At 33.4% G+C, this 14,174-nt stretch overlaps 1 protein-coding gene across 3 annotated transcripts in view; it reads left to right on the plus strand.

Moving 5' to 3' along the window:
- Positions 1-966: 966 nt before the first annotated feature.
- The window catches only part of DOCK7 (dedicator of cytokinesis 7), a 97,861-nt gene continuing 84,653 nt past the window's right edge, over positions 967-14,174 (plus strand). For 2 of the 3 annotated variants that reach the window (XM_019655497.1, XM_019655498.1), the window contains exons 1-5: positions 967-1,086; positions 4,260-4,330; positions 7,985-8,123; positions 9,031-9,132; positions 13,466-13,552. In XM_019655497.1, coding sequence (XP_019511042.1) covers positions 1,054-1,086; positions 4,260-4,330; positions 7,985-8,123; positions 9,031-9,132; positions 13,466-13,552 — 432 coding nt within the window. In that variant the 5' untranslated portion in view covers positions 967-1,053. The remainder of the gene's footprint in view (positions 1,087-4,259; positions 4,331-7,984; positions 8,124-9,030; positions 9,133-13,465; positions 13,553-14,174) is intronic. The other variant, XM_019655496.1, reaches the window with a different exon arrangement.

Below are 14,174 nucleotides of genomic sequence, written 5' to 3' on the forward strand. Positions count from 1 at the left end.
AAAAATGTTGTAGTGAATTTCTTTGAACACACCCATTTGTACATGTGTGCCGTTTTCTTTTAGACTAGAGGTAAATTTCTTGGGTCAAAGCGTGTGTTTAGTTAAAATTTCTGTATTGCCCTACCATCTTCCAGAAAGTTTAGACCTATTTTCATTGCCCTAGCAGTTGTTTGGCAAAGTTTTATTATACTCAAAGTTTTGTTTATCAGTTCTCAACACTAGTCTTCAGGTAAAATAACTCCCATTCTTTTTTTTTTTAAGCTCTTTCTTTTGGTAAATTATTTCTCCTCTGTATTGAATTATTTCTTGAGTTATTTCTCCTCTGTGTTGGCAGCATGGACTATTAAACTTGTGTAAGGTGCGAGATCATAAACTGGACATGAAGTCAAATGGAAAGTAATCTGTGATTGTCTCATAGTATCTAACTAATACTGTTATATCTACCATATTGTTGTACATGTTTTTGGATAATAATGTGGAATAGTATACTTCTTAAATCCTTGATCACATTTATACAAAAGCCGCACTTATAAATATCACCCTATTTTTATCTGCTTGGAGGAACTAAGATAATATTAGAACTGTCTTTTAATTTCTTAATAATGTTTCAGTCCATACTCACTTATTTCCCAAAAGATTTATTTCCGGAAGGCCTCTTGTAGAAGAATGAACATGTGTTTGGAAGTCTCACTGATCTGTATTCTGATTTCAGCTTTGCCATTTACTTGGTTGTATATGATAATCACTTAACTTTTCTGGGCCTCAATTAATCTGCAAAATTGGGATACATTTGATTGTTATCTGTTTGAATGATTAAGGAGCAAATAAAACATTGTGAAAATACTTAACATAATGGCCAGCAAATGTTAATAATTCAGTATTGTTCACCTATCTCTTTTGTGGCATGTAGTGATACATAGTGTTTCTAAGATACGTATTCACTATTGTGTATACTATTGCCTTCACAGAAATCTTCTCTACATATACCCTCAGAGTCTCAATTTTGCCAATCGTCAAGGTTCTGCCAGAAATATAACAGTGAAAGTTCAGTTTATGTATGGGGAGGATTCGAGCAATGCCATGCCGGTAAGAAATGTTCTTTACTTTTCCTATTCTTCATATATGGTCCAAATAGACATTTTTTGCACTATCACTTGGTTGATAGTGCTACACTGGAAGTTATTGTGATCTTGTAAACCACATTTCTAACTGCATTACTTCCTGTACAGAAAGTAATAAGTTTACTTGAAGTCTTATTTATTGAGGATTTGATATATGCTGGGCACTCCCAGAGATACAAAGATGAATAAGACTTGTAATCTGGAGGATATAAGACAAATATTGTACATAAAATTCTAAAATAGTGACTTTCAAAAGAGGGTCAGATCAGAATTAACTAGGGTGCTCTAACAAAGCATAGGTACTTTTTCTCTACCTTGGCATCTGTGATTCTGATTCTCCTCCTTTAGAATGAAAGGCCAAGTAAGGGAGGTGAAATGTAGTGGGTTATGGTATAGTTTGAAAATGCTCCCCACATGATTCTAATATGTATGATTCTTTCCGACTTTGCTGAGAAACTCTGGCAATAGTTCTCAACCTTACCTGCATTTTATACTTATCTGGTCAGCTTTTAAACATACCAGTGCCCAGACTGAATGTCATTCCAATTAAATTGTAATCTCTGGGTGTGGGAACCAGGAAGGTATCAGTAGTATTAATTCTTTTCAAGGGATTACATTTTGTAGCCAATATTGAGAACCAAGGTATGTGCTAATTATTAGAAGATGGTATAGTGAATCAAAGGCATAGGTATTCAGTGGTAGGAGAGAGGGCCTTAAAGACGGTTAAAATGTTAATAGCAATAGGTCTAGATGGTGGGGGGAGGAAAGCAATTCAAGTTGGGGAATGTCCTTCAACAGAGGTACCGTGAGTTGCCAGTGAGCCAGAGCAATGGAAGATAAGTCAGAAATAGTAGATTGAGGCCAGACGGGAGATTCGTGACTGCCCAAATTGTGATTTAAGATTCGTAGGACACTTATAAATGCAAGTTCCATGAGAGCAGATTTCTGGCTCAACTTGAAGTTAGTAACATATGGAATAGTAGCACAACTGCCACTGTAGATGTTCAACCTCTGACAACCATGGTGGCATAAAAATGAGCTAAGAATAGGTGCATTGCTAACAGTTTTATTTTAGCCTTCTGTGTCATTTGAGTTCAGTTCTGATTTTCTACTTACTAGGAAAGCTGTATATTTTCTTCTGTTGCCTCAGTTTCATCAGCATTTATAGATTTTGACAGCAGCAAGCACAAATTATTCATCTTTGTATTCTTCTATGGCAGCTATTTCAGATCCTTGCAAAAAATACATGTTGAATAAATATTTGTTGAATAAATGTTGAATTTATTTTTGAGGTTTGAATTAGCATTTCATGCTCTTTACTAGTTCACCATTTCTGCTGAAGGAATGAATATACTATCATAATTGATGAAAAGATACTGGATTGTGAAAATAGATGCTTTGTTATCCTATACATGAATTGCAATATGAATTTGAGCTTATGACAGATGTAGTATATGTAAAATAATCTGTTTTATTGGTTCCTAATAAGCTCTTCCTTGCCTCAGCGGATATATGGCCCCAGCTGCACCCAGCCACATTGGCGGTCAGACCACGCCCTCCTTTGGTGCTACCACAGCATCGTCTCATTTCTTTGATGGGCCTTATCACTGTATGATTATATGGTGGTTTCTTCAGCTTGCCCACTAGACTGTGAGCTCCTTGAGGGCAGGGACCATGTCTCATTACCTATATCTTGATGCCTATCCTACGTAGCACTTGGCATGTAATTGATGCTTAGTCCATGTTGACGAATAATTAAAAATACATGTCTAATGGTCAGAAAAGGAACACTTTCCACTTATAGCATTCATGTTAAGAAAATAAATGAGTTATTTTGTGAAATAGCTACTCAGAGGGAAAAAGAGGTACTACACTCTTTTATTTGTGTATTGTTGGTCATATGAAAAATATAGTGCTTTTATGTTTATGTGAGTGGCTGGTTTGAAAGTGTATAAACATAGACTCATTTTGCTTGTTTATCTTTTTTTAAATAAGGACTATTCAAAAGGGGTCCTAACATAATTTTTTGATTATATAATGTTGATATGATAATAAACTTCGTAAATCTGGCATTGGAACAACATTTTATAAACACATAGTAAGGTATTCTTAGCAAATTGATGAAATTAGAGTTATCTAGGAGAGTCATAATTATTACACTTTTACATACCCTTAAAATAAATGGACCTCTTGAGATGTTGCCAAAAGAGACAAAATACCTGTTAATATGTTGTTGTTGTTTTTTATTTTGGGATGGTGCCAATTAATCCCTTTGTATGAGGAATAAACTTTGAGTTGTTTTACCAGTTGTGTTAATGGAAGTGTAATGACATGTCCACATACCTATTCTTACATATGTAGAGATGGCTGGCCAAATGTAAGAGTTTAATCTATGGCTAGATAACATTGCAAGCCTAACTGTCTAACATCAGAATCATAGCTATGACCTTGACATCATTAAGCCATTGATCTAATCAGCTACCTTAATTAACCATAGTTTGCTGTTAGAATTCAAGAGGCAAATACATGAGACTAGATTATTTTACCTCTAAACCTTTTTAATGTGGTGGATTTTTTTTTTTAACACACATGTAAGAATATAAAATGGAGCTCTTCCTCCATTGTGGAATAGCTTGCAGGGAGTGCTAGAAGCAAAGGATACATAGCTTGACCTAAAATAAGATTTTTAAATATTACTTATAAATAATATCTATTTGAGTTTCAGAATGACTACTATTTCTGGGGAGAACCCACTAATTCGTATAGTAGATATATGCCACCATTGTAGGACCATATTTCTTATATAAATTCCAAAGTATATGCTACATCTAGATTTAAGATGAATTCTTCACCTTTTTTTAATAAAAAGGAAAGAAATGTACCTTATTGCCCAATAGATATAAATATAATGGATAGAACTTTTTGAATGTTTGAATGTCAGATGAGTCTATAGTTGAAAAGAAATTTAGAATTAAGCAATTGAACTTATTAATGATTGTCAGTAGGCACATAGTTCTTCATTGGGCTGGTTTTGCCCATTGTTCTCAAATAGTTATTAAATCAGACAAATTCTTACATAGATATGAAACATCCAGCATTTATTACAACAAAGTTTCAACATGCTGTTATTTGTTACAGGTAATCTTTGGTAAATCTAGCTGTTCAGAATTTTCAAAGGAAGCCTATACAGCCGTAGTATATCATAACAGGTACTGAATTCAAATATTTCTTTCAAAGTTACTCACTTCTCAGTGGCATTGTTAGCACTCACGTTAGTGTGTTTACAGAATGCTTTGCTGCACTGAATGTGCAAATTCAAGACAGCTGACATTAGAGTTATAATTTTCAACCTGCAGATGCACATTTTCCATAGACATCTCAAATTATAAGACTTTATACACAAAACATCCTTTCTATCAAATTCTCTGATCCTTTCATTTTTATTATATTGTTATTGGTTATCATTGTGGCTTCTGGCCCTTTGGTCTTTCCCTATTATATTCCCCTAACACTTTGTAGCTTTACTTTTCTCTTTACTAAGCTTGAACCCCTTAGTTAAATTTGTGGTATTCTTAATGTCTAGTAATCCTTTGACTTAGTGCCTTTCCATTTTACTTCTTTGGGAAATCATTAACTTTGGATAACCTTTAAATCTGTTTTTGTTCTTTTTTAATTGAATGCTGTTGGAGGAAAAAAAAATCACAAAATTGTGCTAATATGATGGGGCTACACTAATTCATTTTATTTTATTTTATCTTCTTTTGGCCCCACCACTCTTTGGTAATCTTTTTGTCATCACTTTTTTACCCTCTCTCTGTCATTTGGCAGAAGCTATTTTAAGCCTTTCTCCTCCCTTCTTCCAGCTCCTACTTCTTTTCTCTTTGCTTTACTTTTAGCTGTCCTAAAGTTGATTGAGACCATCCACCTTGAGCTCCATCAACTTCTCTACTTTTCATCTCAAATTATCTTTGTACTGATCTGCCTTTCCTTCTGGTTCAAAGGTAGTAATGGCCCACGCCCTGCTCAGTGTGAATCTTCATCTCTGCTCTCAGTCTTATCCAGCTTCTTCCAGAATATAACTCCATCATTTACCCCTTCTCTTGTATCTCAAGTTTTCTATTTCAATGGCTCCATCTGTTATTGTGAAAAAGAAACTTAAGTTTCCTATTCTTAAACACAAATGAAAGAATTTCTGCAGTGCTGTTGTGTAGCATGGTTTTTCCTTGCCCTCCTTAGAACTTTCTTCTTTCTTACCTTTATTTATGTCCCTCTCTCAATTTCCTTCTATCTCTTTGAACACCTTTTTTCTTCTGTAGTAAATATTCTAATTTCTCTTTTTCTTTTAAGTATAGACATTCCACACAAAACACTAAGGTTTTGCCCTTCACCCTCTTTTTGTATAGTACTCTCTTCCTAAATAGTCTTATACTTGTCTGTATTTCTCACAATTGCATTCAATGAAAATGCTACTACTTTTACTTTTATGTGGATTGTTCACAACTCTTATTTTCAGTCACAACCTTTCTGAGGAACAGACATATATTTTCAGTGGCCTGTTGGGCATATTCATTCGGGTTCCCTGCTGTCTTCTCACTTTCCATGTATTTATCCCTGGCCTTCTGGACCCTATCTCTGTTTGACTATTTATTTTAATTAATGGCACCATTTTTCCAGTTACTCTGACTAAAAATTTAAGACGTTCTTGCCTTCCTTCTTTTTTCCTCTGATAGCCAATCATCTTTTACATCTTGATGGTTTTCTTTTTGCCTCATTACCAAGCATATTCTTTGCTGTCCTGTTTCTGGGTCTTTCTTGGATCTTTTCTTCTATTACAATCCCTTTACTTATTTAACTTTTACTCATTCTTTAAGGCCCATATTATGTGTTTCCTCCTAAATACAATTCCCTGATCTAAATTTTTAAGTAATCTGTTCAACTCTGTTCTTTAAGCACCTAACCTTCTATGCTCTATGTCAGAGGCTGGCAGACTTTTTCCACGAAGGCCAGATAGCATATATTAGGTCTTGTGGGCCATATGATCTCTGATGCAGTTACTCAGCCCTGCTTTTATGGTGTAAAAGCAGCTGTAGTCAATAATTAAAGTTGCCAATGAATGGGCATGGCTGTCTTCCAATATAATTTTATTTATTGATACTGAAATTAGAATTATATTTAATATTTCAAGTGAAATATTCATCTTTCAATTTTTTTCAGCCATTTAAAATATAAAAACCATTCTTAATTTGTAGGCTGTACTAAACCAGTCAGTAGATTGGATTTGGCCTGTGGGTCATCGTTTGCCAACCCCTGCGTTATAGCATAGCTATTGTTATATGTGTGGTTTATTTATCTTTCTACTAAATTAAATATTTTTGAGAGTAATTTTTTTTATGTTCATCTTTGAAACCACCACAAAAATAATATAATGCTTAGCATAAAGGTGGGCAATTCACTTGTTGATGAATAACTGGTAGATGTTTAATTTTCCATAACAGTCTTCATATAATATGATTTGAGGAAAGAAATGAACGAAAACACTCAATACCAGGAAAGATATTGATAAAGAAGGTAGTAAGTTCTAAAATTTCTCAGTTTGTGCTTAACTCTTTATTTTTGTTGCTCCCAGGATTAGTAGAATTTAAATGACAGTATTGTCTAACATTGCTAGTAAATTCAGCTTTCTTATAATTCAGTGATGACTAGTGAGATGAGTAATAAGATGTATACCATCTTTTATTCACAAAAGTTATCAAATTCTCAGCTAGTATTAGCACCTTTCTTGTGCATATTGAAAGCCTCATTCCATTTACTATTTTTGTGACCAAATCTATACCCGTTAGTGTTTTTGAGGCTTATTTGTGATGGAAGAATATTTGACCAATTAGCATCAGAGAAAAAGCCCTAAGTAGTGGGACAGTCTTTACCTTAAAGGTTGTTGGAGCTGTATGGTTTTGATGTATTTTCATTGAATATAACTCTGAGAGATACTAATTGAATATGGAAGGTTGGGATGCTAAGGTTCTATCCCTTTTAATTCTATAGCATTAATAGCAGCCAGGCTTTCCTATAAAAATACTCCTGGGGACCACATTCAGTGAATATTGAGATGCAGATGCCATTGGTTTGATCAAATATGATATTTGTTGTATTCTTACAGTGGCTGGAAGTACTTCTAAACTGTGAGACAAATGTAATTTGTGGGTGTTCCCTGATATTTTTCTTTGCTTTTAGCTGTTAGTCAATACACTAGTTTATATTTTGGTAACATTATTTATTTCTTTAGCAATGGGATAATTGATGTAAGACATTTCATAGAGAGCCCAACTTGATACTAAGTTGTCTAAAGATACCTTTTTTCTTGTTTTCACAAAAGGATAATGCAGATTACTTTCATTTGAAGCTGTACTCCTATAATAGTAAAACATTTTTCTATGGTATGGTTTTAAAATATACACTTACAAAAATTCATATTATTTTTTCAATGTAATGTGTATTAGAATTAGTTTATAAATATAGAAAGCCTTGTCCTAGTCTCCTTTTTTTATACAGTTTCTAAACTAATGAAGATCTCAGCATCAAGGTGGTGATTATTAATGAATATCCAAATAGTAGGATTACTCAGCCCATTAATAAAAATTGGACGAGAAATTTCAGAAACAGTGGCAGCTCCCTCGTCTGGAAGTAGGAATTAGTTACTTAGAATTTGGGAATAAAGAAAATATTTGAACTAGAAGAAAAATTAAGCATGAATCCTGAAATTAATTTAAAAATTACTCAAATATACAACTGCAATAATTATTTTGAAAAGTTTATTGACTATTGATCTGTTTTTTGTTTTGTTTTGTTTTGTTTTTTGTACGAAGGTCTCCTGATTTTCATGAAGAAATCAAGGTTAAACTCCCTGCTACTTTAACTGACCACCATCATTTGCTTTTTACTTTTTATCATGTTAGTTGTCAACAAAAGCAAAATACCCCTCTTGAAACTCCTGTTGGATATACAGTAAGTATATTTTTGCTAAATATTTAGTTTTTTGATCTTAAAAATAATTACAATGTTTAAGATATAGTTGATATATATATTTATTTATTTATCTGATTCCACAGATAACTTAGCACGAGTCAAGAAAATGCTCGTTAATGTAACTAACTAACTAACTTACTAACTAACATGTGTAAAGACTTAGGGTGTTGTTCCTGATTATTTGTGTTTACCCACTGCTACAGTATAAATGTAACAGTTTTAAGGTTCTTCAGAAGAAAATTGTTTGAATGTAAAATGATTAAAAGAGACCCTTGGCAATGAAATATATACATTTTTGTTTTAACTAAAGGCGATTAAAACCCTTGAGTTTTTGAAAATCATGATTGAATTGCAAAGGTAAACCTAAGGTGAAGTACATCATAACGTGCTGTCACAATTTTGTCAGAAAAATCATGCCTCCATCCAAAAATCAACATTTGATTTGTTTTTTATGTCTCTTGTAGTTTGTGACATCAATTTTGCTAAATTAAGAAAATTTAATGTTCATACTTTTAAATTTTGTTTTCAACATTCATATCTAATCAAATCTTTCCCTGTTTATATTGGCACTGTTACCCCAGTTTAAAATTTATATACTTTGTGGCTACCAACTTTCTACTGTCAACTTTCCCTTGGCTAATAAGAAACCCCTACAGATTTAAATATTGCATAGTTACTCATAATAATGTTTTGAGATCATCCTTAATAAAATATCGTTGGGAAAACTTTAGAGGAATTATGAAGGTACATAATTAGATAATTAAATCTGCTTAGAGTTTGGAGATGAGACAAATGGCTCATATCAAGTTCTTAAAACAGATTTTCTAAGTAATTGCTCATGTAATAGACATATTTAAATGCATATTGTTTCCGTTTTCTTTAAAAGTGGATACCAATGCTTCAAAATGGACGATTAAAGACTGGGCAGTTTTGCCTACCAGTCTCGCTGGAAAAGCCACCGCAGGCTTATTCTGTGCTGTCTCCTGAGGTTAGTATCTTTCACATCGATATCTCCAGATTGAATGAAATGGGTTTTTCATTACAAAGGAGTTTTTCTCAAACAAGACCTTGTTATTCTGTCTATAAGTATGTAGATAATGAAGTAATAATATTATTTTCTCCTATAATTAAAATTACTCTACAGAATACTTATAAGCTTTTATACTATTTTTAAAAATATAGGTATATTCATTTCAAAATCAAAATAATACAGGTGAAATATAAACTCAAAGAAAAGATAAACTTGGAGAATTTTTATGTTGTAACATGATAAGCTTCTTTAAATAAATGAATATTTCTTTCTTTTAGTAGAGAACGTTTCCCTAACAGGGTGGAGGGAGGAGAACAGATATAAATTAATTTTTTAGAATCTTTGGGAATTGGTGATCATATATGTGAAAATAATGTAGCTATAAACATGCAATAAAAGAGACATTAGCAGCTTTGATGATGGCATGACTTGAAAGAAACAAAAACATTGGAAAAATCTCAATCAAGAATCAGTAGCCACTGTTGAAAAACCAAAGTGTTTTTTGAGAGAACTATTACATGATTATTATCAATGTCTCTTAATGCTTTGACCATAACTATTTGTAAATGTTAAACTGAAATATGTAATGTGAATGTTGTCCTAGTGGCATTTATTTTCAGAATAGAGCTCGAAAAATATTCATAAATAAATTTGTATTGTTTTTACTTGGAAAAAAAAAAAGCGTTATAATGTTTCTGCTCTGACTTTCTCACTATTCTCTGTCACTCACTCTGCCCTAGCCATGTAGCACAAACCTTTGCTGGTCCCCACACATGAAATGCATGTTTCCACCTTAGGCCCTTCGTACTTATGTGAGATATACATAACAAAATGTACTATCTTAAAAAGTGAACAGTTCTGTGCCATTAAGTATATTCACATTGTTTTGACAACTAGCTTCTAAAAACATTTTGGTTGAGATTATATATATATATATATATATATATATATATATATATAGAATACAGTTTTTTACTTAGTTTACAAATGTAACCAAAAATTATTATGCTATATATAATCCTTTGGGACTTGCTTTTTGCATTCAGATTCATATTACCAAGATTGAGTGTTTCTTCATGATCAAAATTAAATATTCACCTGGCCTTTCATTATCCTTAAAATATAATCCAGATTTTTCTCCCTGTGAGCTACAGATCTCTGAATGATCTGGGCTCATCCACTTCTCCAACATCCTCTTCTACCATAACCTCCCCACTTCTCTCTGTATTTACAGCTTCTTCCAACTTTTTCCTGCCTTTAGGCCTTTGAATTTTTCTGATCTTCATTATCTTTTCATTATCTAAATTGTACCTCCTCAGAGAGGTCTTTCCTTACTTCATGAATTTTCAACCCTTCCCATCTCCACACTGCTGATATATTCTATCATTTTAATCCAATCTTATTTACTTAATAATTACCATTATCTGAAATTATCATTTTTTTTCACTTGTTTTTCTCTAGCCCCACTATATGGTTGGTAAGCTCCCTAAGAGCAGACCTTATGTTTACTATGAAACCCCAGTCTCTAGAAAACTATGTAGAGACTTCAGTAAATATTTGTTGTATGAATTAAATAGAAAAAATAATCACAGAATTATTGCTATTAGCCAAAAATGAAGCATGGAAATTACCTGGATATTGACCAAGAATTTAATGTTTAATTAGATTTTTGTACATACATACAATGGTACAGTAGCTAAGAGAAGTGACATAGATTTAAATACCCCAATAGGATATTTATGATAAAAACAAACAATATAGTGACAACCCAACTCAGTATGTAGGTATATATTAATAATTGTTTAGGAAATAGTTTGGAAAATATACACCAAATTTAGCAAAGTTAATGCTTGAAGGGGTGTGGTATTGTGAACGTTTTTGCTGTTGCTTTTTAAACCTATACTTTTGGAAGGCAGCATAGCATAATTTTGAGGGTTTCACTCTTGGTTCTCCCATTTATAATTGTGTAACCTTGGGTAAATTTCTTAATCTCTCTGCTAAGGACTGAATTATGTCCTCTCCCAAATTCATATGTTGAAGCCCTGACTCCTGCTTTTGATAGATAGTATTTGGTGATTTGACCTTTGGGAGGTAATTAGGTTTAGATGAGGTAATGAGGATGGGGCCTCATGATAGAATTAGTTATAAGAGATTCCAGAGAGCTTGTTCTCTGACTTGTGAGGACACAGTGAGAAGGTGGCTATCTGCCAGCTAGGAAGAGGATCTCACCATACACTGACCATGTTGGTACCTTGATCTTGGACTTCCAGCCGCCAGACTGTAAGAAAATAAATTTCTGTTGTTTAAGCCACCCAGCGTATGGTGTTTTATAATAGCATCTGGAGCTGACTAAGATATTTTCTCTGTGCCTGAATTTTCTCATCTGTACATTAAGGAGAATAATTAATGCTTATATTAAAGGATTATGTTGATGATTGAATGACATAATAGCATGCAGAGCATTTAGAATGGTGCCAGGCACATAGAAAGTGTTAAAGTAGCATTTGCTACTATTATGTCATTTCTATTACCACACTGCTTGTTAGAATATTTTAAGACAGCAGCTCTTATTTTAACAAGCATCAAAATTACCTGGACGGTTTGTTGTAACGCCAATTTCTTGCTTTGAGTAGTTTTAATTCACCAGCTTAAAAAAAAAAATGTTTCCAAACCTCTTATTTGCCTCAGTAGAGATATTGCATTTCTTACCTATTTATGTTGAATTTTGTAACAGAAAACTGACTTTATTTGGTTTTCTTTTCTATACATAAAAATATGAAACAATGGAGAAGAAATACCTTTTTTAACTTTTTAACTCGTGATTTTTTTGCCAAGACTTTGTATTTTTTGTCATTTGTTTCAGGGATATTCATAATAGCTTGTTGAAGTTATTTTTTATGATGGCTGCTTTAAAATCCTGTCAAATCTGTCCAACATGTGTGTCACCTTAGTATTGGTATTTGTTGTCTTTTTCTTATTTGAGGTTTTCCTGGTTCTGGTATGATGCGTGATTCTTTATTATATCCTGAACGTTTGGGTTATTATGACTCTAGATCTTATTTAAGTGTTATATTTTAGCAGTGAGGGGAGGGGCTGTTGCCAGGTGGAGGTAAAGGCCCACATTCCTCACTCTGCATTGGATTGGGGTGGGGGCTTGTTATTGGTGGAGGTGGGATTTCAGGCTCCTTGATAGGCCTCAGCTGACACCCCCCTGGCTGTGAGAGAGAGAGGGCACGTGTTACTGCATTCCTCTTGGCCTCCACTCATGGTACAGTGGTGGGGTACTTCTTACCATTGGGGCTGGGCTCTCTGTCTTCTCTGATACCACCCAGTGTGTGTGGGGAGGGGTGGGGATTAGGCACCTTATTACAGCCAACTGAGGGTGGAAACCCAGGCTCCCCACTCAGCCTGTGGAGGTGGGGTGAGGCTACAATTTGTTTCTTTGTGTTTGACTGCAGTAGGGCAATTACTGGCTTTGACTAAAGAGAGAGGGCTTTTCTTGGAGCTTTTTTTGTCCGCTCCTTTTGGCATGTATGGGTTACCAGCCTTTCTAGCACCTAGTGCAGGATATACAAGACAAAAGTAATACCCAGGAAACACTACTTTATAGTTTCTCCCATTTTGAGGTTACCTATGCCATCTGCATTTTCCTATCCACCTTTGTCTTTATTTTATGTATCATGTCCAGGGTTTTTTTTTTAGCAGTACTTAGCAGGAGGGATAGAAAGAGCTGATGTACTCTCTTTTAAAAATAAGTTTCTATGATATAATTTTAATTAACATTCCTAGCCTTTTACATCAGAAAAAAAAATGTTTTCTCATCTCTAAAACAACGGACTTCCTTTGCTTGTGAATACTCTAAAGCCCAACTAGAACATAATAAGAGTGTTTAAAATAGAGAAAATAGAATATTATAAACCATTAAAATAACATTGTAAATGTGAATTTATTCACATGAAAAGAGATTCACAATGTAATACATGAAAAACAGGTTTCAAAATAGTATGTTTGATATTACCTATGTGTGTAAAAATATATTTTTATAAAGGAAGATTTGGAATGATATAAAGGGATATGTCACTGGAAAGATAGAATTTTGAGTGTGTATTTTCTGCTTTTTGTAGGAAACATTGATTTTATAATAACAATATAAGTTTTACTTTTATTTACAGTGCATAAATATATTTTTCACTGTTTTTTTTTCTCATTGAGATATTGTAAGTTTTTTATTTGTTTTCAGAATTCATAATCAACTTAAGTATCTGTGACCATTATATTTAATATCTTATAGGTTCCTCTACCTGGCATGAAATGGGTAGATAATCACAAAGGTGTTTTTAATGTGGAAGTTGTTGCTGTTTCATCTATCCATACACAAGTAAGTTTTAATAATTTTTATGATCAAATCACTTGAACGAATTGAACATATTGTCTAGTACTTAAATCTGTTTTGCTATCTGCTGTAAGACTTATGTGTGTATATGTTAGTTAAAATATAGATTTAGAAGTTACTTTTTAAAGGAATCAATAAAATGTCATTTAATGTCAACAAAAGCAAATATTTTGCTTTTCGAAATATCACTGACTTCATTTTGAACAATTAAGTTTTCCCCTAAGTTTCTGGTACATAGCAGAACACTTTTAGAGTTGAAAAGCATCATCCAACTTATTTTATTGCTCATAGACTCAGGTATTTCAAATGGGAAGAGTTATTAGGGATCATTTACTCCATATCCTTCACTGTATTTCCGGAATATGCCAAGCTCTCCTCAAAGCATTTGTATTTACTCTTTCTCTAGCTGGAATGCTTTTCCTCCTGACATTCATTTGGCTTCTTTTCATTAAGGCTTCTGCTTACCTTAGAGAGGCCATCTCTTGTGACTTTTTTAAACATAGCCTCCCCATTAGTCTGTATCATCTTACCCTGCAGTTGCTACTGTCTCCTGCTCTTGTGCCCTCTCTCACTTTCGCTTTCTCTGTGTGTGTGTGTGTGTGTGTGT

The sequence above is a fragment of the Hipposideros armiger genome, unplaced genomic scaffold, assembly GCF_001890085.2.
Source record: "Hipposideros armiger isolate ML-2016 unplaced genomic scaffold, ASM189008v1 scaffold_240, whole genome shotgun sequence".
Taxonomy (NCBI): domain Eukaryota; kingdom Metazoa; phylum Chordata; class Mammalia; order Chiroptera; family Hipposideridae; genus Hipposideros; species Hipposideros armiger.